This window comes from Centrocercus urophasianus, unplaced genomic scaffold (genome assembly GCF_019232065.1).
Source record: "Centrocercus urophasianus isolate 14NV4802_14NV808 unplaced genomic scaffold, USGS_Curo_1.0 seq_13, whole genome shotgun sequence".
Lineage (NCBI taxonomy): Eukaryota > Metazoa > Chordata > Aves > Galliformes > Phasianidae > Centrocercus > Centrocercus urophasianus.
The window spans coordinates 20,981,917-21,009,533 of record NW_024884475.1 but is presented as its reverse complement, the minus strand read 5'-3'; the positions used below and the strand labels follow the sequence as shown (position 1 = coordinate 21,009,533).

Here is a 27,617-nt window from a genome sequence, read left to right as displayed (position 1 = left end):
TGTGGGTGTATGGACTTCGACTCTAGCAGCTGGAAGTGATGACTGCCTTGGACTGGTAAGGATGCTTCTCTCTAGGTAGCATTGTTTCTGCAAGATGGAAACAAACATGTCTCAGGTCTTACTATTGAGGTTCTGTATCCTTGGATAACAGTAGGTAAATTGCATCGCTTGCTTTGTGTTTGATGCTATTTTCAGTGTTTAGGGGCAGCTGGAAGTGACAGAATGTTTAGATTGTTGCTCCAAAAGTGCAAAGTTACAGATAGTGATGGCACCTACCCATTTGGTGTTTGCTAACACTTTTATTTATAAACTGCTAGTTGCATCTTCATGTTTAACATTATTCACAGCATGAGTATACATCACAGAAAGTTTTGGTCCAAAGAAGTTTGTATAAAAGTGCATATCAGTTCTCACAGACTAATATCTCTTTTCAAGTCACGCAGTTTGTGTGGTTATTCCAAGGCACAGGAAAGGCATAACGTTTTCTTGGTACAGAAAGTGGAGAAAAGTGATTTCACCAGAAGCAGGTATCATAGCTTGTTTTCCTGTGCATACAGTTACCTTCTGTTTTCAGCTGAGGTGTTCAGTGTGTATAATTGGAGTGACTCACATAGTGCTTTTCTGCAGTTGCCTGTTTACACGGTCCTCTGTAGAATGCACAGTCATGAATCCTGTTGAAAGTGGGCTTGTGCCCCTTATTAAAGTGACACACAGATGCTCCGGATTCTCTTTGCCTTGAAACGTTTTCTTCTTTTTCTTTTGTGAAAAACAATAATAGTTAAAAGCAAGATCAGAGTGGAGAAAAGACAGCAGGCGAAGAATATTAATGGCTTCTTCTGAGAAACAAACAAACAGAAGCTACACTGCTTGTCGTTGGATGGATCACAGGCAGAGTAGTCGGCAGGAAAGCCATTATTGCTTATCAGGTTATTGTAAAATTTTATTGAAGGCTTGCCTTTTGAGTCAGAAGTGAAGAATCCAAATCTGGGCTTAGATTTTTCCTCGGTCAATTTAAATGCGTAGTAGCCTCTAATCTTGACTTTGTCAATGTAGTATGCTGGGAGGAAAAAAATAGAGTTGTTAATATTGTTAATAACATTTTGTGTAACTTGCAGACTTTCTAGTAATGAGTTAAGTTTTCAAATGGTTATTCATTTAAAGACTATAATGACATCATAAAATATTTACTTGCAGTTATTGCTTCTAATAATACTCAGCTTCCACTGTGTTAATTAGAAACAATGCATCATTGTTCCAAAAAAAGTTTGAACCTGGGAATTCTGTGGACCTACCGTATGAAAAGAGGTTTTGCACAGACTTGTAGCCCATATCTCTGAATGTCTGTATGTATAAATGGCACTCAGGAATGCAAGTGCCAGCCAGCCTCCATCCCACCTCCTGCATTGTGTTAGGCAGTGGGACCAGGCCTGCAGTTCAACCAACAAGACTGAGTGCTGCTGCATATGGGATTTGCATATGGGCCAGGATGTGAAAAGGAAGCGATCTTAAAATTCAGATACCTTCATTGAGAAAAGGAAGTAGATGAGGGTGAGATGAACTTCACTGCCCTCATTCCTCCACACGTTGTGGAATCTTGTATGTGTGCAAATGCTGATCTTCCCTGCTTTTTATTTCTAATGTCAGCTGGAGGTAAGAGCTGCTGCCTTTGCAGGGTGACAGGATGCCAGCTCCCATAGGCAGAGTTGAGGAGATGGAAGGCCTCTCAACCTGTTTTCCTTTGAGTCTGCAGGTCTGAGCAGGTTTAGAGCTGGGAGCTTTCCTCTCTGGCAAAAGCAAGGCCCTGCTCTTGTGAACTCACCTGCAGGACTTTGGAGGGCAAATGGTTAGCTGGGTCCTGAGAGTGGTGTTGATGAAATTCCTGCCTTATTCCAGACCCAGCTGCTCAGCCATTTGTCATACGTGATTGTTACCCTGCTGCATGCAAGTGCTGGGCGAAAAATACTTGAATGAAATAATAATAGTCCTTGGTGAGTAGACATCTCTCACTCATATCTAAGTGCAAAGTGTAGCTGAGGATGTGAGCCAGACTCAGCAAAAGCTTTCTAAACTATGGAGATGTTTCCATGAATAGTCTGAGGTATCACGCTATCTGAAAATTGAATTTGGAGCACTGTGATGGTTGCCCCTTAAATGACCTTTTCCTTTGGGTAGCAGCAGAATAACTTACTGTCCCCTTGTTTGTAATGTGAAATTGGCATGAAAAGTAAACCAGCAAATGTTTATCAATTCTGTAGTAATTGGGAGAGAGCTAAGCACTGGAGGAGAAATGCTCTGCTTATTGTTAGTGTCCAGAAGCAGTCTGAAACTATGGCTTGCTGTGAGTAAGACCTGCCTCATTTTCACATGTTTAGCTTCTGGGGAGTCAGGATGTGCAGCCTGTGTTAGGGGACAGGTGCCCCAGAGGAGCTTTTGGATATCCTGTGGCCTGGCCAGGGAAGTCTCCGGAGTCTGTCAGTAGGAAATAGTGTAGGGATGTATTGCGCATCCTTGACTGTATGGTTCAGGTACCAGTGTCTTTCAGGGACCTTTCCATAACTGCCTGTGTCTCAGCTTAACAACACAGCATTGCTGCACTTCTCATGAAATATTATCTCCTGCAGACTTCAGAGTAGCTAGCATTGGGTAAAGCTTGGGTCCTGGATCTGTGCCATGAAAACAGCTCTGAGGAATCTGTCACAGGCTCACCTTTTAAAACCTCTTGTACGTATTTTTCTAAGTAGTAGTTCCGAAGCTCATCGTTGTCCAAGGACTGGTCATCTATTCCGTTTGCTGTGATGTAGATGTCTATGTCACCGTAGGTTCTTTTAATCCACTTCAGAACCTTGCGCACTCCCCAGGGCACCACTGCCAGCCGGGAAGGGGAGCTCAGGCAGGTGATGTCCTGCAGGAACTGGATGTCACGGTCAAACTCATACTGGCTCCCGTTCTGGGGCTCGTGAATCACAAATCGTGTGGTGAAGTGATTCAGCGCGTAGAAGTCAGCTGCACCTTTAATCAGCTTCCTTTCCTCACTTGTGAAAGACGGCAGTAAAGAGTGGGAGAGGCCTTTTCTGTTTTTAAAGTGGATGTATTCCCTCATTGTAGCTGGATAGTCTCCGGTCTTAAATATGGGGTCGGCAAACCAGCCTATTTCAAACTGAAGGAACCTGTTGGCAGCTTTGGCGTGGGACTCAAAGTAGGGGTTGGCAGGCTCTGCCCAATCTGAGTGCAGGGACAGGGACACTTTGCCATGCTGGAAGGACCGGTACTGCTCGTCGTATGTTCTCCAGGCCATGGCGTGCGCTATTAGCAAATTGTGCGCTGCCCGGTATGTATCGCTGCTGCTCCTGTTGTAGACATCGCTGAGTCGGTTAGGCTCATTTATTGTAATCCAAAGTTTAACCAAATCACCAAGTTCCTGAAAGCATAAAGCCGCGTAGTCTTGAAAAGCGTAGGCCGTAGACTGGTTGAGCCACCCTCCTGTCTGCAGCAAAGGGCCCGGCAGGCCCAGGTAGGCGTGCGTTGGGTAGTACAGGGTGACCATAGACTGCACGTTGAGCTTTAGCACTTCGCTAATCACGCATCTGTAATACCTCAGCACCTGTCTGTTGACCACTGACAAATCTCCATTGGGTAAAATCAGTGACCAATCCAGTGCAAATCTGTAGTGGGTGACTTTCATTTTTTCCAGGAGGTCAAGTTGCTTTTTAATACTGACAAAATCCGTACACTGTGCCGGCCGGGTTTTTAGCTTCACTCCTTCCACTTTGTGCAGGAGCCCGTCTCCCGTGATGTTCCACAGGTAGAGGTTTGGATCACAGAACTGGGGTGAGGATGCCACAGACTCTGCCTGGGGAATGGAAAGCAGTATGTTAAAATGAGGTCGTACTGACCCCTCCACCAGCGTACGCTACGTCCGTTTTCACGCAGATAAATGTCCCACGTGGGTTCCCTCTGCGGTCACACAAAGGACGGTTCTGATGGTTCTGCAGAGACAGCAGGGAATGTAACAGGCGGGCACGGATTGTTCTGGCACTGCTGCCAAGGTCAGTTCTGTGCAACCATGGCACAACAGTCCAGTCCCTGTTCTTACTGGTAGTCTTTCTGCCTGTGCAAATATCTGACACAGTGTGTAGAGCTTAGTATGAACTCCATCTCTGCTCTCTTCTATTAGTTAGCAAGTATCTATGTAGAAAAGGATATATTTTTACTGTTATTTTTAACACTCTTAGTGCAATTTGTAGCATAATACAGTGAAGTTTAAAATATTATTTAAAAGAAGTGGTCTTTTCTATGCTGTATATTTACTCAGAATGCTTAACAGAATATATAGAAGCTTTACTTTTTTCCCCTACAGTTGTTGTTAAGTAGGATAAATTACAGAGATTTGTTGGTATTTGGGGTGCTTAACATTCTTTTCATTGGACTACCTTTCTGTATGTGATGACAAAGATTATCTCAGCACTGCCATACACATTGGTCATCCTGTCTACCAAATTTAAAGCTGAAATAGGTACTGCAGGAGACAGTTGGGAAAAAAGATGGTGTGCAGTGTGCGTTGAGATTCAGAATGAAAGGTACTGCACCCAGCCTTTTACTCATCAAGTAAGCTCATAATTGTTCTGCCTTCAGTGGCCATTTCTGCATTTTATTTACTCTTACCTTCAGAACAGACTCAGTGATACCCCAGGAGAAGTCACAGGAAAACTGAGCTTGAACACTTGGTGTAGACTCTCTTGGGAAGAAGCCATTTTCCTGTATGATTTGTTTATAATAAAGTGCAGATGACTTGGGAATCCGTTCTTTTTTTTCGCTTTTGAAATCCACATAAAATAATCCACGTCGGATTTTGTAGGCATGCTGCCATTCAAAGCCATCAAGGAGTGACCAGGCTGTGTAACCGAACACATCTATGTTGTCATATTTAATAGCTGTGTAAGAGAAATTAACATTCATGATTATATTATACCATATTTAGTACTCTAACATACATATTGGAAAGTAACAGCTGCAAAAGATAAGTTTCAGTTGCCTTCAAGAACGGCAGCTGGGATCTGTTTGTAGCAATGGTGATTTTATGCAGCTTATTTTCATAATTTGCTGCACTATAAGTTATAAGCATACAGTGCAAAGCTTTCAGTACTCTTCTCTGACACATGCCATGTCAGTAGCCACCAACCCATTCCAATCTGGCCTATACCAATGATGTTTTGTGGTTAAACAGATCAAATTGGTTTTGCTGTAAGCAGCTAATTTATATTAGATTTTTCTGTCAGCAAAAATATGAGAATATATTTGGAATGTTACTGTTGGTTAGACACAATTTCCTTCACAAAAAGGAAAAAAAAGCAAACAGTAATGAAGAGGTTACTCTGTATTTGAAAACGTGTTGAAGAATTGATATATGTAAAAATACAGATTGCAGTTCTTGTAGTTATTAGCTGAGCACTGACCCAAGCATTTCAGAAGTGTGGGCCCATGGATGGTTATTGCAGACAAATCTGCTGCAGAAGAGGGTTGCATTTTCTTAGCTAGTAATCTACCTGCCGTGCATCTTCAAATGCAGTCCTGCCTCTAGGCTTCCCTCTGTTGCCATGCAATATTTAAAATATCAAGCCAAATACAGGAATGTAATCTCAAATTCGGGACAAATCAGGCTATGTCATGTATACTGGGCTATGTGAAGTTCACAGTTTGGAACAACTTTATCTAGACAACCTTCATTAAGAGCTTGATCTTGTCTGTTGATAATCAGACATTCTGATTTCACATCTTTTCCCTTTGCTGAGGGTTAGAAATGTTTTTGTGAAGGATGCAGGCCACCCACCATGGCAGCATGGCACACAGTGAGTGGTGCAGGAGGGCATGGCCTCAGCTGAGGCTGGCACCCAAGCCAGAGGTGTCTCCTACCGCCCAGCACCGAAATGGAAAAACACAGGTTTTGCAGAGGCTTTGGATATTAACAGCATTAATGTTTTATATAAAATTAAATCTTTGGTCTTCAGAGAGCAGATCCTGCCCTCTGGCTTTTTGGAGTGAAAATACCAATATTCCACCTGTGTATTTAAAACACGTTATCTTCTGCTTGGCATGGTGTAATCCCAAAGAATGATTGCCCTTCTGCTGATTAATTCCATGCATTTGGCATTGAAGTAGGGGCTTGGCATGACAATGGCAGCCTGTTGTCACTGCCTTATTTTCCTGCTGTCAAGGTATGTGCCCACACAAAGATTTTACACTCAGGCTGCCGTTAGTGAAAACTGATATGCAATGTATTTAGTTACATTCATTTCTGGCTCATTTTTGTACCCAGATGTTGGACTTTAGCTTTCTGAGACAGGGACTAATTTTTTTCTGTTTGTACAACACTACCACCAGTGGATCCTGATCTGTGGCTTGTACTTACGCAGTAGAAATAATTAATAATTAACTTAGTTGCCATTAAGTCTTTTAAAAAAAGATCAAATCCTTAAAAAAGCTAAATTATCTTTAAAATTTTCCTAACAAAAAAAAATCCCAAAAAGAATCCAGCAGCTCAGTTGTGCACAAACCTTGCAACACCTTATTTATGAAGTTTTTCATCATGTAGATGGCAGTGGTGTCATCGGTTTTCACGTGGCTGTCAGTGAACCAGCCGTTCTCTGCAATGAAGATCCGAGGACTGTCGTATTCCAGTTTAATCCAGTTCAGTACTTCCCTCAAATTGAGCGACAAGTTTTGTCCCATTTTCGGTAGCGTGTTTGGAGGTTTGAAGTTATCAGGACCGAAGGAAAATGCGAAGAAGTCAGCTGTTCCTTTTATGTACTTTTTTTCATCCTCAGTAAAGCGCGGCAAAAAAGATTCGTTTTTCAGATCTTCTGGATAATCGCCGTCCCCATGGATGGGTTTAGCAAACCACCCAAGTACTCTGTCCACAGACTGCTGGCATTTAGAAATGTCCAAAGTGTCTTCCGATCTGTTGGGTTCGATCCAGTGGGATCCCAAGACTATGGACATCAGTCCCTTCTGATACGGTTGAAAGTGTTTCTTGTAGTTATGCCAGACTTTTGCATGAGCCTGATAAAAGAAAAACAAGGTTGAATTGCTGCTATTTAATAACTCTGTGTCTGTGTAGGCAGCCAGCCAGACAGGTAGCTGGGTTTGATCTTCTGCAGACTTCTGTGGCAATATCACTGAATGATTAAGGTACAACAGTCACCCTGAAGAGATGCAAGGTCTTTAGATGGTGGTAATGCTCAGCATCTCCTGTGTGCTGTTGCTATGATGCATTTGGCTTTCTGCCTTTTGATATAGGTCTGAAGGTTAGATGTTCCAGCAGATACGTGAAATGGCTCTTACAGCTAATTTTAGACCAAACAGCTGTCGACAGTGGGATATCAGTGATCTGCAGAGTCCCAGCTGGTTCTTTCTTTGTAAAGTACTAATTGTTGATAGAGTTAAAATTTTAAACTGTAATTACAGATTTTACATTAATTATATATCTCAAATTATGTCTCCTGTGTCAGTGTTGGCTCTGTGCTATTGATTGACTTTGTGCTATGGGGGCTACCTGAATTTGCTGTGATCAGACCACATCCCCTCTGTTCCTCTGTTCTGTTCTTAGGATGCACTTCCATTTGTTTGAATTTGCACTAATTATACAAGTGTTCCACTTTAAGTATCTATGTACAAAATGTGGAGGAAGCTCTAAGCTGCAGCTGAAAAATTTGAAACAAAATGTTGTTTCACAGTGTGAGAATTTTGATCCAGGCTTACAGTTCATTTCTTCTTTGAAGTTGCTATAATTACAATTTTCCTGACAGTACATAAAACAGAACAGAATAAAGTTTATTCCTTTGAAGTATTCATTCTGACAACAGCACCACTTTGGTTTTGAAAGGAAATCTGACAGCTGCATTTCCCAAGTTTTATTGGCTATGGCACGTATCAGCGTTAAGGTGATGCCAATCAATGCCTTCTATAGGACAGACACAAGTTTTGCCAAGTATATTAGTGGCAATGAAAACATACCCTGTATTGCATTGTAATTCAATTTTTCAGATCATCGTCGCGTTTTAGACAGCTTAACATTGTCACACACTGGAATTACCTTTGAATGTCACATTAATTATTTAGTTAAGAGATCACATAAGTCAAAATTTTTATAGTCCGTGCATTGAAGCAAATGCATTGGAGATTTAGGAGCCTCTAGCATTGTTCTGAGTCCTGTACAGGAAAATGGGAGATTGCACGTGTCAGAGAAGGATGGCTCTGGATGTTCTGGAGATGGATGTGAGAGAGGAGAGGAGTTGACACCTCCCTCTGCTGATGAGTTGTCCAGTAACTCAGGGTTTACACTGCTCCTCAAGTATGGCTCTATACACTAAGCTTTAAAGCAAATGACTGTTTGCACCCAGAAAAACAGGGAGAAATATTGTGAAACACTTCTACGAGTTAGATTGACATTAGAAAGCCAAACAGCATTGCTTACATTTGACAATAATTTCAGCTAGTTTATCTAGAAATGCACTGCTTGGAAAAAAGAAAAAAAAGAATAAAAGGCCTGATGTCAGGTAGGTGTTTATTTAAACTCAGGAGTACTGTGGAATGACAGCTTGTGAAATTTTGTGTATCAGTTTATGGTTTCTAAGGTCATGCTTGTAACATTCGTTCAAGGTCTGTCTTTGAAAGTACTGATAAAGCAACATTAACCTTTGAGATGGAGGTTAAAGGGAGGCCAACAAAATTGTACTCATGAAGAAAACTGAAGGCTGCAGTTATAATATTACAAAAGGGATTTCTTACTAGTCTTATCAGAATATCTATGTGGCCAGTGCCATCCCCTCGGTTACCCTCACTGTCCCCTCCCAGAGGTCCCTCCAGCCCCAAATGGCTGCTAGAGCCAGCCTTACTCTGGTGTTAGCTTGTAGTTGCCTGTCCCTACTGATTTCTTACGTGGTGAATGAATATTATCCCCCAGACGCAGCCTACTAACACCTGTTTAATGAAAGAGACAAGTTCCTGTTGGTTTGACAAGAAAAACTTTGCTCAAGTCAGCTGTGTTATTCATACAACCAGGTAGCAGGATGGGGGCATCCGCTATATCTTAGCAATCCCGTACTACTAAATAAAGCGGAGTAAGAAGGCTTTGCCAAAAAAACAACCGATTACAAATACACTACCGACAGGTGAAAGACTATCAGGGAGACTTCATTAGCTGCATGTGCAATTTCAGGAAGTTGATTAGAGAAAAGTAAAGTTACTACTAAAACACTGTCTGCAGGTGTGAAAGCAGCCACAAGTGCCATTCTACAAGAGCAGAACTCTAATGGAAATACGTGCGTCTAGCATGAGTCAAGGTAGGATTTTCACATCGCAAATTCATATGCATCACTGATGTCTTCTAATTCCAAGGGCTGTCCCAATTAAAAAAAAATGTGAGTGGTCTATTGAAGGTTGTGGCAGTTGTTGTAGATTTAATAGCTTTTGCTTGCCAATAATTCTGTTTCAAACTGTTAATTGTCTGTGAAGCAGCTTAGCATTCTCAGGTGAAGGATCTATTCTAACTGCAAACTGTTACTGATGGAACCAGCTGATAATTAACATTTGTTTTGTAAGATGAAACATGAAATAAACATTGATTTAAAAGCTGTATCATACATTACAATTACTATTTTGAGTAAATCTTGACTAATCTTTTGTTTTCAGTTACAGTTTAATCCCTAATCTTTCACTTTCCTTGTTAGATCAAGGACAAATGTCAAGGCTGAGTACACAGTGAAAGCAGGATAAATAATGGGTATTTATTCTAGATACGTATGACATTAATTTCAGCATATTGTCCTGGCATTAGTGTAGCAATTATTCCATAGACTTCAAAGTCACAAGAGTGCTAAGCCAGTTAGTATTAACCCTGCAAAAAGGCTAGATAGAATAAGTCAATTTAATAAAAGAAAGACAACAGTGTTGTTCTCTCTTGAAATGTTCTCATGCTCCTTCAAACTCTGCTGCTGTAAATTATTTTCTGTATAGACAAAAAAGCTTATCATGGAAATACCGACACTTTCAGATTCATAAGATTTGCTATAATATAGTGGCTTTCATAGAATATCTCAGTATCGAATACACAAAACAATGTGGAGTTACTTCTGCATGCTGGCCAGCAAGAGAATTTTAAGAAGTCCTAATAAAGAGATTCTCCCTTTGTGTTTAATTGTTTATGAGGAGCTAGAATAGACAGTCTATGGTGACTGTAAAAATCACTTCAGAAGCAGAGCAGGTGTGGGGGGCTTATTTGGAGAGTTTATTTTGGTTCAAGGCACTTTTGGTCTGTGGTAAAGATGCCCTGTGGTCAGGGTAGAGATAACGCCTTTCTTTTGCAAAGTGACTCTGAAGCTGAGTCCTTGTGGAGGAAAAAAGGGCTGTGGACATGTAAGTGACCAAGTTTTCAAAGGGGTGGTTTGAAAGTTTGGTGATGGAATTTGATGAGTGTTAGCCGTTCTGCACTTGGATTGCGTGTTTCCTGATGGTTTCCAAGAAGTAAGCTAACTTGTAAGTAAGCTAACTTGAAAACAACAAATTGTATAGAAAAATGTGAATCATTCCTCATTCAAACCTTGTAAAGTACTTTCATCTCTGATGACTGACACTGAAAAATCTTCCGGCAGTGGCATTTGTAAGCATAAAAATTCTGCTGTCTCTCTAGGGCCGTACTTGATGGACACCAATCTCTCTCCTGTTGTAAGAAAGATGAGCATTGGTATAGCTTCATCTTTCAAGGTCCTGAGGAGAGACAGGGCAAAACGTGCCTGTGTGGACTTAGACATAAAATGATTCCTGATTCCTTCAGCAGAAATTTTGTTTTTAAAGAGAATGAATTATGGGACTTCTCTGGGACACGCTCACCCAAAGAGCCCAAAGGTAATAGTGTGTCCATGAAGAGATCCTGGCTAGGAACTGCTACCAGAGAGCTAGGAGTAACTCAGCCAGGCACAGAGAGGAACCTGAGCTGTGATGTGATGGATCTCTGTGTAGACATCCTGTGTGTTCTTTTCCAAGAATGTGTTATTAAGACATGTCAATGAAAAAAATTTGTGGCATGATTTCCTTGTTCTGCTAGTGCTCTCCTGCGCTTTTCATCGAGGAGCAAGATGGAAGGGAATGTGAACAGTCTTAAACACAGTATTTAAACAAAAACAAAAAGTTTCTGCCTGTCACAGCAAGGACAGAACTGCCTGGAGGGCACTGATACAGAAGATGAAAAGATAGCTGGTCTGTAGTTTGTAGTGTTTACAAACCTCAGGCTAAGAAACAGGAAGAACAAAACTAGATCTACAGAAAATGGTGATAATTGATCTGATACGTATCTGTTTAGTTCCAGTGACAGTGATTCAACTGCTTTGTATTTTCCTGCTTTTTTTCAATGTAACTACTATCAAATCAAAGAAGTGCATCTATTTTTTCTTCCTGTGTGCAGTCTCTTCTTCCCTACCTCCGTAGTGCCTCAGAAGCTAATTCATTGTTTTTGTATTTTGTTGATATGTCTTTCAAGTGTCACATGGCAAGTTACACCTCACTGTGTTCCAGTGTTGCTTTTGTGAAGGACAGTCCCTGTTAATGAAAAAAGGAGATGCAGACTGTCTCCATGTGGTATCCAATTTCACTTGTTCCTCTTATTAGTGACTACCATCTGATTGACTAGAGATTCACCTAAGTGAGAATCTTAGCCATTTGTAATTTAAAAGCTTCAAGCATCATATTTCCTATTCATTTCCATGTGAATACTACCAGATCTTTTATAATGATGAGAAGCATTATGATACACTGTGTAAAATATATACAGGCACATATTTCAGATGGAAACATCGATATCTATATATTGTTTTCTGAACGCAGAACTCCCAAGCGCACTGCTTAGCAACCTTTGCTTTCTGCATTCAGTAGCTGACTTTATTTCTGGGTCTTTAATAACAAGAGGGCTGGCTCTTAAAAGGTGCATCTGTGCCTTTTCATTAGAAGGATGCAAACCACAGAAAGAAAGCACATGCAACAGCTGACACAGGATGTGCAATACCTTGTGCTGGGAACAGCATGTCTCCTGAGCTTGAAGAGAACAGATAAATCCTTCTTTTGTTGAAAATCCTTCATAAGGTAATTACTTACCTAATGACCTTCATTCATGGAAGCAGATCATTGTTTAATGGTTCTAAAATGTGTGGATTTTTTTTTCCCCAACTAACTATTTGAGTTTTAAGCTGTTCGTTTTCTTCAATCTACTAAAGTTGTTAGTTAAGAATTAAAGTAAATTTCTTACAGATTATGGCTACCTCTCTTGAAAAGCATACCATTCATGTCTTACGTGGTATGCTGGCTTTAACTATGTTTTATTAAGAAATATCTACATATATATATATATAAGATGTGTTGACTTGTGTCAACAGTTTCCACAAGAGTTTCAATTCCACCTCCAACCACAAAACATTACACTCCAGATGCTTCACTACAAATTTAGAATTCTTTGTAAAGAAGACCTGAAATCTTCAGGACTTTTATAGTGCCACTGGAGAAAACTGCTAATACATTTCGTAATGTTCACAGTGCTGTGAGAAAGATACAACATGAAAATAACTTCTGCTCAAGAATAACATATTGTGTGTTGCACAGAGTATCACTAAATGCTTCTTTCTAGTGATTCGTTTTATGCTCAGAAGCATAGATTTTAAAGCTAGAATGAACAAGTCTGAGTTCAATAATCTTCACTAAGAAACTTCACTTAGTAATTCGTGTATCAGGCTCTGCTTGGCTTCCTGGCACACTCAGCTGATTCTTCAGTGGAGGTATTGCTCTCTTTGTGCTATGTGGTGTTTATATGGAAAACATACTGTGGAAAAATGCAGACACTGCTGAGCTGATAGTCCAGTTTCAATTGTGCCACTCAGAAATGTAGGCAAGCCATACTGCACACTTGCATTACATTCTTTACATGTATTGTATCAAATATCTTACATAGCACTTGAAAAACAAAAAGAGTGATTGGGCATCAGTTCTCTTTGAGATGCTTCACAAATCTCTATAGCTAAGTCAATTCATGTGCTATGTCTGAAATCAGTTATTGAATCTGGACACCTCATGACTCTTTTGTGTAAAACTTGTATTGACTGCAGCGCGAGTTTTTCTGAAAAAAGATGTTCTCCAGCTCAAGCCCGGAAGCAAATACAAGAAATAGAAGTTGCAGAAAACTTTAAACACTGTTAATTAATATTTCCCAACGTGCATAATTCTTTCTGTGTAACAAATGCATTCAGATTTTTTTGTTAACTACATTTATAATGTATGGTAGGCAGTAGAAAAGGTCTATGACAGCTAGGAATTGCTTGAGCATGGAGAATTATACTGGCTTCTCTATCAAGCAGACAGGACAACAACTTGCTCTTTAAAGTACTTCGAGCACTACAAATTAAAAAAAAGGTGTATTTATATTGTTAATTATCTTAAACTGCTGTTGTCAGAGATTGTTTTAAATTACAGCGCAAGAAAATAAGAATATAAACTTTTAAGCATATGAACAAGCTACTCTGTGGAATGAAATCAGAGATGCTGTAAATTGTTAAGTTCTTGATATTAGCATGAATGTCTCTACATTTTTCTTTAAAAATATAACCTTGAGGCTCCTCTTCTTGCCCTTCTCAAAGAAAGAATATTATGAATTTAGGACCCAGTACTGAAGCTACTGAAGCTACTGATCACAGGATCAAATCTATTGGATGTCTAATTCTGTAGAAGAAAGCTGATACATAAAATAACACTCACATAAAAATGAAAATGCAGAAATTGCTATGGAAATAATGTAATTTTGAAACTCTTAAATAGTAAAGGGGATGTTTGTTATCTTCCAAAACCAAGAACTGATGACCTTGCTAGGTCAGTGATAAACATTTCGCAATATGATCTTACTAAGCCAGAACTAATCATATTTGTATAAACATATCTTCTATTAGTAGTAGAATTGATCCCATATGCAAATAGAAAAAAAAATCTCTGCATGAGCTAATAGAATAGTCATTTTAGTGTGGCTGAATGACAGAACAGTCATTTCACTGTGACTAAAAGAAAAGAATAAAGAAGGAAACCCGTGATCTTTGATAGGTAGATGCTGTAAGAAACTTAAATAGAGAAATAAGCAAGCACTTGAAAACAATTACTGAGTCAGCTGCTGAGACTACAATGAAATAAATGTGGAGATTAAAAAAATATTCTTTTAAAGACTGCCTTAGCTGAGGGCTATTTCTTGGTATTTTCACATTCCTTCATTATTATTTTTTAACATAGATTACATGATTGATTTTTCCCATTACTTCCCATGACAGTGCAAGATTAGTTTGTAAATCCTTATTATACTGTACCTTGATCAAATTGTGTCCTACAGCGTAGACAGTGGTTATTTTCCCTTTCTCTCCAGGAGCATGAATACCCGTGCCATAGCCATGCCAAGCAACTAAATAAGGATTGTGGATGGTAATCCAATATTTAACACGATCCCCAAAGGTCTGGAAGCAAAAGGTGGCATAGTCATTGAAGATATCAATGACTGATTCATTTTTCCATCCCCCATACTGTTCTTGCAGTGTCAGGGGCAGGTCCCAGTGGTACAGGGTAACCACGGGGTCAATATTTCTGTAGATCAGAGAGTCAATAAGGGTGTTATAGTACTGGAGTCCTTTTTTGTTAGGAGCTGCTACCACTCCAGTGGGAAAAAGCCTTGACCATGAGATTGAAAACTGGTAAAAGGTAACCCCTAAAAAATCCAGAGCTGACACATCTTTGTCCAGCAAGGTGTAGCTGTCACTGGAAACATCTGCGCTGTCAGTGTCTCTGAGCTCCGCGTGGATGAAGCGGTCCCAGACGGAGGGTCCTCTCTCGTCCTTCCTCCAGCTGCCTTCCACCTGGAATGCTCCCGTCCCTACGCCCCAGAGAAACTCTGTGGGGAATGTGTCATACAAAAACATATGTTTTTCACTCACAGGACTGGAGTTGGGGTCCTTTTTCCACACAGATCTTCCCTCTCCGGCAAGCCCAGCAACTATCCTTATGAAAACTAATGTCCAAAAAGCAACAAATCTCTTCAGCTGTCGGCCACGCATTATGCTGCTTTATAACGCCAGCATTAAAAGTCAGATTCCCTTCACCAAGACTGAAAAAAATCCATTCATTCCCTGGAATCCCTGCTGTGCAGGCTGTCTTCACTTGCCGCTAAATGCTGGAGTGTCTTATCAAAGCTTCACTAAAAGCTTGTGATTGTAAAAGCCCTGTCAATGATTAGCCTGAACTGTGAGACCTGGGGTGGGTCAGAGAACAGCGTAATTTTTAGGGAGGTGGCCTCTGTGTGGTCACTGAGACACCTCGGCTGTGTTCTTACTGCAGGAAAATAGGTTACCCAAGTGAAACAAAAAGCCTGGTCACTCGCATGGGAACATTCAGTTGGCAGGGTGCTAAGAAGCTGTCCGGTTCTCTGTTCCTCCTGAAACTGTATTTCAAGGAAATGAGGAAGAAACAGAATTCTAATTACAAAGTCCTCAATTAAAGTGTGATTTAAAATTTTTAATGACTCACATGTTAAATTGTAAGAGTGCCGGAAGGGCTTGGGGGTCTTTTCCCAGAGTTTAATTTTGCCTGCAAGAAATGTAACATACAGCATTAGTATACAGTTTATTTCTAGAATCAGGACAGAATCGTGCCTACAAAGAGACTGTAACATACATATGCATATCCCAGTAGTTACATCCAAACACAAGGCAAGGCTAAATTTATTCCAAATACACACAACTGCTGTTATAGTTTATAGAAGTCCTATGTACAGCCCTATGTACAGCATCAGTACAAAATTAACACGGGTTTGTTCTAGTCCTTAAGCAATTTCCCTTAATTTCTTTAAATAAAAATAATTAGCAAAGATAATTAGGCTTGAAAGATGTTATTTTGTTATTAATTTAATAACCTTGCAGCTGGGCCATCAGTACAGGGAATATCTTGCAGAGCAGCTAGATAATATTTTATAGTTTCATCTTCTAACATATTTCAAATTACAGCTAAACTATGCATGTGAAGATTTGGTAAATTTAATAAATACCGTAAGGCTGATACCTGCCAGTCTTGATTTCTTCAGATACAGTCACATAAAATGTATTCACGCTGCAATCAGAGTTGCTGGATAGCAATGGATCTGTACCTGCAAGACAGTCGTGCGCTGAAATCTGAGCATGGAACAACTTACCATGTAGGTACAGCACTGTGCTCAGATGAATTAGCCCTGCTGACATGCAGGAGATGAAAGTCTAGATGGGCAGCTGGGCTACGGCTGCTTTATTGTTCCTGCTGTCTGTGAGAGCATGTTTGCAAGCAGCACGGGTGTCTTTTCTAGCATAGCATAATGCCATTCTGACATACGTGCAGTTTAATTAAAACAGTGGAAGATGGAAGACATTTTATATATTTGTTTATGAGATAAACAACAAAAAACTACATCTACCTCAGTGCACCCTTGTAAGCATATCTCAGCAGCGCCTTCACAATAGACGGTTTCACCTTAGGTGATGGAGAAAGTTCCCACTAACATCTTCACTGCAGATCTCCAGTGGCAGGGCAGCTGCTCACCTAAGGTCAATCTGTCCAACAGTGCAGACCCAGCACTCCCTCAGCACCTGTTCCCTGCTTCTCAGCAAAGATCCTACAAAGGCAGTTTGAGAAAGGGAGGTGTAAATAGGACCTGTACCAAGTGGATCTACAGTATACACTGCCACGTTCCTTTTTTACTATATGGAATAGCATTTGAAATATTAATTGGATTAGTTATTGCATGAACAGAATCCACCTGTTTTAGCATTTAAAAGCTTCAACTGTGTGTACTGTACTGTGAAGCAAAACTGAAATACAAGTCATTAAAAATGCTGTAACGCTAAAGTAGTTAGATACCATGACCAACATGTGCTTGAGCTCAAAGCACACATGAAAGCTCAAAGCACTGGGGTGACTGTATTGACAAAGTATAAACGACAGGCTTCTGCCCAGCAACTACAGCAGGGCTAGCACTGCTTGCACCTTATTTCAAACATGGTGTGGTGTATTTGCATGAGATGCAAAGGGCACAGCAGAGGCTTGTGCTCCCAGATGCTTAATTGAAATTAAGTTACTAACTGTATTTCTTTCATTATTATCTATGTGACTTGGAGCATGCCCTAATCGAGGTCTGAAAATGACTGAATTTATTTTCTTTTTGCTTTGTCGTTTGAACTGGTTAGTCTGTAACGTTACTTGATAAAAAGAAAGCAAACTGGGAGAATCATATAGTGACTTGAGTTTGAGAGAGATGTAATTAGCTGAGCAAAGAGTTGGGGGAAGGAAATACTGTGACTGCTAAATCAGAAAACAATTTGCACAGCCAAGTGAGATGTGATCAGGGACTGCTGAGAAGAGAGGGTGCAGCTGGAGGGGAAGAGAAGAGGCAGTATTTAATTATTGCACCAGCTCAGGTGGCAAAGTCAGAGCAGGCTCCAGCCCTAATGCTGTTGTGGATGTCCACAGTGGGGTTTCCTGCCTCCAACCGTGCATTTAATAACCTTGGTTTGGGAATGAATTGAGGCTGGGAGAGGTTGTGGTCTCCAGGGCATCTGCCATTGACGCTGCATTAGTTGGGAAGCTCAGTTCTCATCTGTCAAATTTCTATTCTTGCTTCTGTCTTGATTAAGCAATTCCAGTTATGAAACCAACTTTTCACTTGAACACTGATCACATATTCTCAGTTCATGGGTTCAGCTTGGAAACATGGGGCTTGATCTGTAGAAATCTGGAACACGTGAATTTGAATGCATGCAGTGTTAGCATATGTGAGTGAGGACACTCTGCCTAGATACTCAAATGAAGATGGAGAAAAGACTTTGAAAGTTCACTTAGAAAAAAATGTGATGTTTACATTAGCATCAGCTGCTCAGGCCTAGTGAGGGCTCCAAAAAAGCACAACCTATGTAACTGTCTTCCACAGTGTACTTATCTTCACCTTATACAGCAAAAACTGTTTGAGATGGGATAAAAGTCTTTTCTAAAGACACGTAATTGCAATGGCTGCTATAGAAAGCCTAATGTCAATAGAAACTAGATCATAGATTTACAAAGAACTTTTGGAATTTTTGGGCTGCAACAAAACACAAATTCCTGTTTTGAAAAAGAGATAAATTTGTGTTTTGTTTTGTTTTGTTTTTAATATGGACTCTAATAACAAGAATATTCTCTACAGGATTCACATGAAATATAGTCAACCATCTAGAAAATGAATATTTTAATGTTTATTAGTGCTATGAAAAAAAGAAGGAAACTCTGTTGCTGTGTTTTCCTAATCACAGCACTATGATACTTGTATTCATTAAGGCACTTCCTAATTTCTGAGGTTCTCTGGTTACAGATAAAGCTCAGAATATCTGTATTCCATGATACATAATACAGGTTTCTTAAGTGACTGACATGTATTGGGCCCTAAAACAGCTGAGAAACATTGTTTTATGGACTTCAGAAGTGTATCAGGGCTATGGTGCAAGTTTATCTGCTTTGTACTTTCATTATTTCCTAAAATTTAAAACAAATTTTGTACAGCAGTGAATAAAACATGAAGATAGTTTCAATGAAATTTTGTTTCAATTCCAAAATGAACCAACATATTAGAATACAAAAATGTTAAAAGAAACTAGAAAATATTAACAAAAGGAAAGTGGACAAATCTTATGTTTCACTTACCAATATGAGAAGGTGTATTTTCTTTATAAACAACCTCTCATTAAACATGAAAAGGTCTTCACTGATCATTGCAACAACAGTAAGATTGGTTTTGTTCCACAGGGAAGAAGCCAAGAGCTTGAGTTCACATCTCAACACTTTTTCATGTATTTTGGAAAATATCAGTAGGAAAAGTCAAACATTCTTTCAAAAAAGGTAGAAAACAACTCAAGTTTTCTATTTTTTATCTTAGTTGTACGGAGGGTGATGACACTGAATGAACTTTTGTTACTTAAAAAGAAAAAAAACCAACACAGTACTTTCAGTAAGATAATATGCCCTTAAAACATAACCCATGATCACTTATAGGATCGGTAAGGATTCTGCCTTGGTTTTATGTTGCAAAGCACACATAATATCAGAGGGTATTCAGGTTTGTTCTTGCAGCAGGGCACATTTTTCGGACTTGCAGTGGTATCACAGCAGTACAGAAAGAGAGAATCGTCCCCCTGCTGTGACCAGAAATGAGTAACAGTACCTTACAAGTACCACGATCTTCTTTTTGTGAAGGGTTAATAAACTCCTGCCTTCCAAGAAACATGAATGTGTCACAAGCCTGCAAGCAGATACTGCTCTGCTGGATGTTATTCTAAGTAGCGTTATCAAATACAAACAGAGATAACCACCTGCAATAATTCTTTTAGCATTATTTAAACAGTTTGTGCAGCTCTTACAAATGTCAGCCTTTTCAACTCCCCTTTAATTCTCCCACCAGGAACAGGCATGGCATTAAAAATGACATAACAAGAAAGAAATACATAAATACAAACATATTGCTAGAGATGCTTTTCCTGAGAGATGCTGGTTTTGTTTGCATTGCCATTACAGCTGAGCTCCCATAGTAAAATCAGAAAGTAGTGAGGAGCACAGGCTGTGCTGCAGGCTGCACTCGGCTCTTTCACGTGTGAAGCAGCAATCTGTTCCTGCAAACTGTGCTAATGTTAAAAATATCAAACACAGACTCCAGGTGGCCGTGGTCCCCAAAGCTGCACTTGGCTCATTGCTCTTTCATGAGAGGCTTTCTAAAGCAGTGGCAGCACTCTAGATGTTGGAAGTCCTGCCTGTCCACCCATTTTCTCCACCGCTGGCAGCAGCGAAATTGAGCGGCTCCAGCGAATTGAAACACCGAACACCGAGACGAGGTCTGACGTTTAATTCGTATCTCTGAGCGCATTCACCCCCACCGTTCAACAAGCGGAGACACAAGCTACAGAAAACTGAAAATCCGCCCCGAGGCCCGAACGGATGGCGGACAGCCGAGCAACCGGCCGAAAACCAGCAGCTCCCAGCGGGCCGGGCGCTGAGGGCGGCAGGACCAACCGCGAGGAGCCGCCCCACGCGGCCGGCCCGGCCCGGCCCCGCCCCGCCCATCACGCTGTGACGACAGCGGCGCGCGCCCGGTGGCGGGAGTTGGCGCGAAGGTTGCGGGGAGCGGGGTGGGCGGAAGCCATGGAGTCGGAGGCGTCCCGCTAGCGAGGTCACCAACGCCGCCGCCGCCAGCAGCATGGTGAGCGCGCAGAGCGGAGTAGCGCCGCCCCGCGCCGCGAGGACCGGGGCTCTGAGCAAAGGCCGCGGGCCAGGCGCCGCGCAGGCGGCTCTGGCCGCGAGGGGGGGGCGGCATCGCGCAGATCGCGCCGTTGGGGCCGCGTGGCGGTTGCGCGCCTTCCTGGCGCGTGCGGCTGCAGCCCCCGTGCCACTGGAGCCGTTGGCGCGCGGCGCGGCACTCTGCCGAGTAGGTCCCGCGCTCAGGTGCGGAGGCCGTCGGTGCTGCGGTTGAGGTGTCGAGGCCGCCGCCTGCGGGGCCGGGTCCAGCGTGTGGAAGAGCGCACGGAACCGGCCGCCCCTCGGCTTACTGTTCTGAGCGGGAGGTGTCCGCGCCTCCTGCCGCCCCCGGACGCGGCGGGGTACCGGCGCGGGCCGTGCGCTCGCCCGCTGAGAGCATTCCATGCTTCCATCCCCCCCAGCGCTGCCTGCCCGGCCGCTCGCCGCCTCTTGTGGTAGGCCGGATACGTGAGAGCGTTTCTATTTCAGCGTAGGGCGCTGTATCGCGTTTGCAGAAAAATAAGTACTTGAAAGTCTGAAAGTAAATGTGATTACCGGTAATGGAGGATGCAGCCCTAACGCGTTGTAACTATAAACACACGTGTGTCCCTGTGTGTCCTTTCCAAAGCGCTTCCCGCTTACACAGCCATTATAAGATGGGCTCCTGTATCGTCTGTTGCTTGCATACATTGGTTTCTGCTCAGGTGGGGTCTCTGCAAGTTCTGTACTGTCTTAACTAAAAAATATTATACAAAGCCGGGTTGCCTCAACTTTGGTTTTAGACTTTTCACATAGATCTTAATATCTTCTACCCAATGCTGAGCACTAATGGGCAGCGCTGTCTCTGTCTGCCAGCACTGAGAGCCCTGACACGAATGACCTGCGGTATTTAAGTCACCAGCTGCCCCACACGGGCTGCTGAAGCTCTGCAGCAGAACAAGGCATTTGCTGCCTCCCTTGCCACTGCCTGTCAGAAAGCTGAACTTCCTAGAAGACCCTCCCTTCCCTTTGGTATTCTGCTTCTGAGTGTCCCGCATCTCTCAGTGTTGGTAATTCCTAGAAGAGAGGAAGACTGCCAGCGTGGAGAAAGGATGAGTTGCCTCAGTCCATGTGCTTTTCTTTCCAGTGCTGAAGAGAAATGGCTGTACAGCACTGTAATTGTGAAGGTAGAGGCAAAAAAACCAGCAGTGTCATTATCCCTGTACCCTGCTCTGTGATATTCAGGAGCAGCTGGGGCATGCTGGGATGTAATACTGGGTTGTTACAAACAGACTTTTATCGTGTAGTGCCCAACAGAAGTGTCCCCTGTCAGATTGGTTCTGCAGCTTATCAGCTGCAGAATGCAGCTTATGAGCTGATGTGTGCAGTTACACAATTAGTTGATTGGTGGGGGAAGGGATTCAATTTTTACCTAAATTAATTGCCTGACCCAGTTCCTGTGTGAAGAGCTGTACTGATACAGCTGAGGAGATGTGTGGTGGGGAGCAGGGCTACCTGAGCTGCCTCCAGCTGAGAGAAACAGTCCTGTGCCAATGCTGTGGCATAAGCTGCTGCGTACATAGAACTGGGATTCTACTCTAGAAATGCTGTGTGGTACCCATGCCTCAATTACCACCATTAACTTCAGTATAGTTATCCAGCCAGGTTTAACTGAAGTGATGTTATACGACTGATTTCAGGTAATGCAATTTTTCTGGAGATGCCAGATGTCAGAGCTGATGTTTTTGCAAAACGTGCACTAGAATAGACTGTAAATAAGTATGTCTATCCTGCACAAGCAAGGCACTTATGGACACCTTTTGGAGTACTTCAAGCTGTGCTGCTTCCCATTGCAGTCATTGAGCTGAGTTGATGAAATTCAGTTTTCTGTTTCAGAATGTAGTTCAGAGATGCAAACATATTTGTATGATGTTATTTTGAAAAGTATTCTGCTTTATTGGACTCTGGTCTTTTAAAACCATTACTTAAAGAGGTTGATGCTGTGGGGATTGCTGTGTCATTTAAACACTGGAGCAGCTGTTATTGCAGGAAAAAATGCCACAGAAAACCAATATGGAATGCTTATTTCTGAACTTTTCTTTTTAACTGAATACTTACTGAAGTCTTGATAGTTATCCTGGCAAGCTCTTTGGGTTGCCACCCTTTAGTACTAATAACAAGTGGGTTTCGCTTTCTATTTCTCCTTAGTAAAATGGGCGTATACAAATCTTCCAAGAGAAAACATGCAGCCTACTGTGATTTGTTGCTGTCTTGTAAGACTGAGGATTTGAAACAATAGTCAAATGGCACGAGCTAGACTGCAGAGCCAGTACTGAGGTTGTGCAGTTAGGAAGAAAGCTGAGCAGGAGGCAGCCCACATGAACACAGCTGTTCAGGCTCTCCTGGTCTTAGGCATTACCTACCTCCCTAATCTAGTGGGAGTGATCAGAAGTATTGGGCCTTGATTGGGACTGTGGCTAGGTCTCTGCAGAATTTGGTGCTCACATGTGGCTCAGAATCCTGTATTTGGTAGTTGTGATTTCAGATGCTTCTAAACTGTCACACTAAGCAGTAATTTCATTGACCCTCCCTCTTATTTGTGTGAAACTGCTCCAAGTTATGCATAGGATTGCTGCTGAAGCCCCCCGGGGAGCTGCACTAAAATAGCCGCAGCTCTTTAGTTCTTTAAAGGACTGCCTGGGCACTCGTGCTGGTCAGTGTATCTCCACAGGCACACAGGACACAGGTCCCAGAGGAGATGTTACATTGCTGGCAGCCTTCTCTCATTTGAGTGAGCATATGCAGTTCTGCCAAATGGTGAACTTGGGAATGAATGGCATTATATACCAACAATATAGTTGGTCACAGGATGTTGAATAGGTAAAAACAGAATGGTGGCTGGCAATGCTATCTGGGAACCAAGCTTACGTAGTGCATCTCCTGGAGTCATTTTGATAGATACATATACTGCTTCATTTCTGCAATAGGTGCAATGAATTGTCTGACATCCCTTGATAAATAGCATAAAATCTTTCTGTTATGAATCTCAGATAAAAACTTCTCTGAAAGATGACTTTATTGTTGCACTGTGATGTACTGGTATCCCACGCAGTTTTGAATTTACCATCTGTTATAGCCCAGCCATGGCTAACAAGGTTACTTTTCCTTCTGAAGAGTAGGATGACTAGAGGAAATTGGGGGATATATAACTGAAGATTGAAGAAAATGGTACGTAGTTGCTGAATTTCCTTTGTAGCTTAGGGCTCTGTAGTTTAGTCACTCATAAGAAGATTGTCAATATGGGAAATGAAAATTTATTACTTAAATAAAATCCTTTATTCAGAAATGGCCTGAAATGGTGGCTTCTGCGTGGTTACATTTACAGTGTTTAATATGCTCATACAGTACTAGAAATACAGAAGGAAATATGCTGCTGTTTCTGAGGACTGATAATTTGCAGCCAAGATAACAGTGTTGTGTTAGCACAGGGAAGCAGTTTTGGAATCTGTAGTTGCTATATTACAGCAGCACTTTCAAGGAAAAAGTAGTGTGGTGGTGATTGATTGCTTGATAGTTAGAAGATGCTGCTTTGAGCAAAACAAAAAAGTCATGAGATCTGATGAGACAGAAAATAAGAATTTTTGTGGTATGATTTAAGCTTTAGCAGTTGAGAAACAGTGATGAAAGTAGTGGAAGAAGCTGGGGCAGGCAGATGAGTTTCATGCATCTCCTTTGTTAAGCCTTCATTTCAGAATCCAGTATGTGATGGTATTGCCATACAATTTCCATCAGTCTGTAACAAAACAGTCTAATATTAATGCAGATCAGCACACTCAAGGAGTTTTTAGTTAAGTTACTAGAATGGAGTTACTAGTGATTTAAAAATAATTATTCACCAGATATTTTAAAGTTATAACTAACATCTATCACTATGAGAATCTCACCTTGATCTAAAGTCCGTTTGATTTGCAGTGTTGTAGTATTTAAATTATGTTACTATGTAAAAGATCCAGTGAGGACTGTAAGCAGTTTTTTTGTTGTGTTGCCATGTAAGAAGTCAGTAATGCTGATGGAGTTATCGGGGTCACAAATCTACTACATAACTTCTTAGGGTTTTTTTAAGTAGGTGCTTTGCTCAAACGTTCTGATCTGGGGTCAGAATTTCAGAGTGTTAGACTATGGCGTGAGGAGTGTGTGTAAAACAGCTGGGTGTTGAGAATTGATGCCTCAAGGAGCAGATTCCATAGATAGAAACGTGTACAGTCTTACTGAAGAGGAATTCTTCTCAGTCTACCAGTGTTCCTTTGTTGGATCAGTCACATATGCAGGTAAAAAGTAAGCAGACTGCGTTTCTACAGGAAATAACACTTCTGATTCTAGAAAATTGCTTTAAGCTAAGCATACTAAATAAATCTGTGTGTGTCCCATTTTATGCTTTCAAGTTCTTTATTCTGTTGGTTTTCAGCCCAATAAACTCCGCTAATCCAAATCATGAGGGAATTGGTGAGAAAAAAGGAACCTGATGCAGACATAATCATTGATCATGTTTGTATGGAGATTTCATGTTATGTTTTCTTTAGCATTTACTACTTTACTACAAGAGGGATAACACTACCTGGATGTGTGATAGCTGCTGCTCTCTAATAGGGAATAGTTAGCAGCTGGGGAGGGTAGGGCCCTGAGCCACAGCCCTTACCTGCCATATATTTTGGCCATACCAGAGACTTTCAGAATGAAAGCTGAAATGGCTGCTGCCCCTGGAAGTGATGATACCAAGGAGGTACAGATTTTGTGCTTCTTTTTAATGATGCTGTAATGCTAGTTTAATAAACAGCTGTCAGATAGGGTTTTGGGGGGGCTGGTGCTTATTTTAATTGTAGCTTCAGTTTCTAGTCTTGAGTAGAGCTTTTTATGGTTCTTCTATGGTAGGATAAGAAAATACGGTTCCAAAATCCACCTTTTGGAGTCTTGTATTCTTAATATAATTAACTTTTCTCTTTGTTGAAATCTTAATTTGCTTTTTGCTAGCTAATTTTTTCAATGAGATCAGAGTCCCTGCCTTAAATTTCTTAGAAGGTGGAGGGTATGGTACGTCCTGCCAGTAGGCTGCTTTGTAGCTCCTGGTACTTCTTGTCTTTTCACATTGCGCTCTACATCATGCCCAAGTTGGTCACATTAACTATCAAAATGCTTTGGGCTCAGTTTGTGATGATTAAGTGGGAAAAAGCAACCCCAGGCAGACATCTGTTTGAAGTCACTGCATTTCATTGCTAATAAAAGATTCTGAGTGTGTAAGATGACTCTCGAAAGGGGAAAAATACCTTTTTTTGTGACTGAGAGACAAGAGAAAGGCTGTGCAGTGTCTGAGTGCTGCTTTTAACTATTTAGTCTTTGTTTTGTAATTTTGAGGAAAAACTTGTAGATCAACAAATAACAGGAGCTGCTGAGAGTAATATTCATTCTTTCAAGTGCTCTGCTCTTTTGCAGTGTGGAACTTCTAGGAGTTACTTGTATTTAAAACCTTATGAAAGTGTTTGTCCTTTAAATAGGATATCCGGAAATTCTTTGGAGTTGTGCCTCATGGAAAGCAACAGGAGGGCCAGGCTGTGAAAAAGAGTGAGAAGATAAAAAATGGGGAAGGAGAATCGAGTGGGAAGAAGAGGGGAAAGGAAACAAAGGTGAGTCTTGCTTTCCTTATTTGTAAGGTGCTTCATTTCTTGATTATGTGATTGTTTGTGTCGTTGTTTTTTAAAGTCATAACTTTAAAAACTTGGAACAGCTTGAAAATCTGTTTGATTTCCTTTAATTGGCATTAAAGTGGAGTACTTACTATCAGTGTAATTGCCTGCTGTTGACTTGGAGCATGCTGAACTTTGCTAGTGCAGTTAGTTCCTCATCTCCTCTCCCTGGCCCCTCTTCCACTCCCACCCACAAGTTAGAAAAAGATTGTTCTTAAAAGTAATAGTCATAAATAAATTATCTGTCAGAAATGGTTTTAAACTCATAAATTGAAGCTGATTAAAGGCTGGGAGGACCTGTTTGCTGGTTGAGCCAATAAATTTTTTCTTCTAGGTGAAGAGTTCACCCAGTGAAGATGTTCCCAAACAAAAGCAGGCGTACAAGAAAAAAAGAATAATCTATGATTCAGGTGATGTTCACGGTTGTCTCAGAATACTCCTTTCTGTCTTTTGCATAAGGGTTGATTAGGTAAATGCTATATCTGACAGAAAGCTGTGCTTGGTTTGTTGTAAATGCAATTAAGAACACTTCATAGGTAGCCCTGCTAGGGGAGGGAGGTATCTTTGAATGCACTGGTGATTTTTATTGCTTCACTGTAATAATTGTTTGATAGTTAAAAATGATGGATGAGAGAAGCCTGTGCCTTGCATGTGCATTTCTAACTAAGCTTCTGTTTAAAAAGTAAGATTAAAAACTACTCCGAATAGCTAATTCTATTAAAATTCTAGAACTTCATGGTTATGAAGAGATATATAGATATATATATAGGCTATGGGGAGTTTTTAGTTCTTCCTGCCCTGTTAGGATAAGTAGCACCCTACCCTGGATACAGGTGACTGGCTGTGTAGTGTAACTTTACAATTGCATAAATGTATTACGGTTTTAAATGTATCATCTGGAACTTATTTCTTCCATTATTTAAAACTCTGATCATAATTTTCTAAAAATATTGTGTGTAATAATAAGGAAAGCACCTTTTATAGCACTCATAAATGAAAAACAAACAAAGAGCAACAAAGAAATCACAAATAAACCATTAGCCTGTCAGGTTAGTGAAATTAAAATGGGGCTTTTGAACTTCTGCATTATTCCTATCTGTGATATCATTTAATCTCTGGCTGGTTTCTGAACATCTGTGAAAGTGTCAAACTGGCAGCAGGAGTTTCTACAATTCTTCCACTGAAGACTTTATCTTGAAGTTTTAGTGACTTAGTAGAAGATGGATTCTTCTGTACAAGAGAAGGGGTGACTCACATCTGTCAGAATGATGCTATTTTATAATAGCGTGCAGATGTGTTCAAATAAACTGTTTTACACACAGCTTGTTGTAGGGAATAGCAGTAGAAATATTTCTGTTTAGAGCTGGAGTACAGAGGTAATATATAATTCAACTTCTACCTTTAAATATTTGCACAATTTCACCATAGTGCTGTTATTGTCGGATATTGCTAATTTTTGCCCATTGTCAGTAGGAGAAGAGAAATACTGCTCTGAGTTCATAAAGATGGAGAAGTTGGTGTGGTTTTTTTTTTTTTTTTTTTTTTTTTTTTTTTTTTTTT

At 41.0% G+C, this 27,617-nt stretch overlaps 2 protein-coding genes across 4 annotated transcripts in view; one reads left to right on the top strand and one right to left on the bottom strand.

Annotated features, from left to right (window-relative positions):
• Nucleotides 1-279: 279 nt before the first annotated feature.
• On the bottom strand, nt 280-15,258 carry KLB (klotho beta). Of its 2 annotated transcripts, XM_042811793.1 has the most exons (6): nt 14,382-15,258; nt 6,552-7,056; nt 4,663-4,931; nt 2,707-3,850; nt 956-1,057; nt 280-756 (listed from the first exon to the last, which is right to left on the bottom strand). In XM_042811793.1, the coding sequence occupies exons 1-6, from the start codon at nt 15,117-15,119 to the stop codon at nt 584-586; spliced, it is 2,931 nt and encodes a 976-aa protein (XP_042667727.1). In that variant the 5' UTR covers nt 15,120-15,258; the 3' UTR covers nt 280-583. The 2 variants fall into 2 exon arrangements, with proteins under 2 accessions (XP_042667727.1, XP_042667726.1); XM_042811792.1 differs by having other exon boundaries at nt 611-1,057.
• Nucleotides 15,259-20,208: 4,950 nt separating this feature from the next.
• Nucleotides 20,209-27,617, top strand: part of RFC1 (replication factor C subunit 1) — a 38,491-nt gene continuing 31,082 nt past the window's right edge. For both annotated transcript variants that reach the window (XM_042812903.1, XM_042812902.1), the window contains exons 1-3: nt 20,209-20,305; nt 25,869-25,997; nt 26,392-26,467. In XM_042812903.1, coding sequence (XP_042668837.1) covers nt 20,303-20,305; nt 25,869-25,997; nt 26,392-26,467 — 208 coding nt within the window. In that variant the 5' untranslated portion in view covers nt 20,209-20,302. The remainder of the gene's footprint in view (nt 20,306-25,868; nt 25,998-26,391; nt 26,468-27,617) is intronic.

Bases quoted from the DNA above. Each gene is read 5' to 3' on its own strand.
- KLB (XM_042811792.1), bottom strand. From the start codon at position 15,119: ATGCGTGGCCGACAGCTGAAGAGATTTGTTGCTTTTTGGACATTAGTT. The intron at 7,057-14,381 runs GTACAGTATAAT...TTCTTTTATCAG, and splicing joins TAGGACACAATTTGATCAAG to GCTCATGCAAAAGTCTGGCA. The intron at 4,932-6,551 runs GTTTGTGCACAA...TCTCTTACACAG, and splicing joins CATAAATAAGGTGTTGCAAG to CTATTAAATATGACAACATA.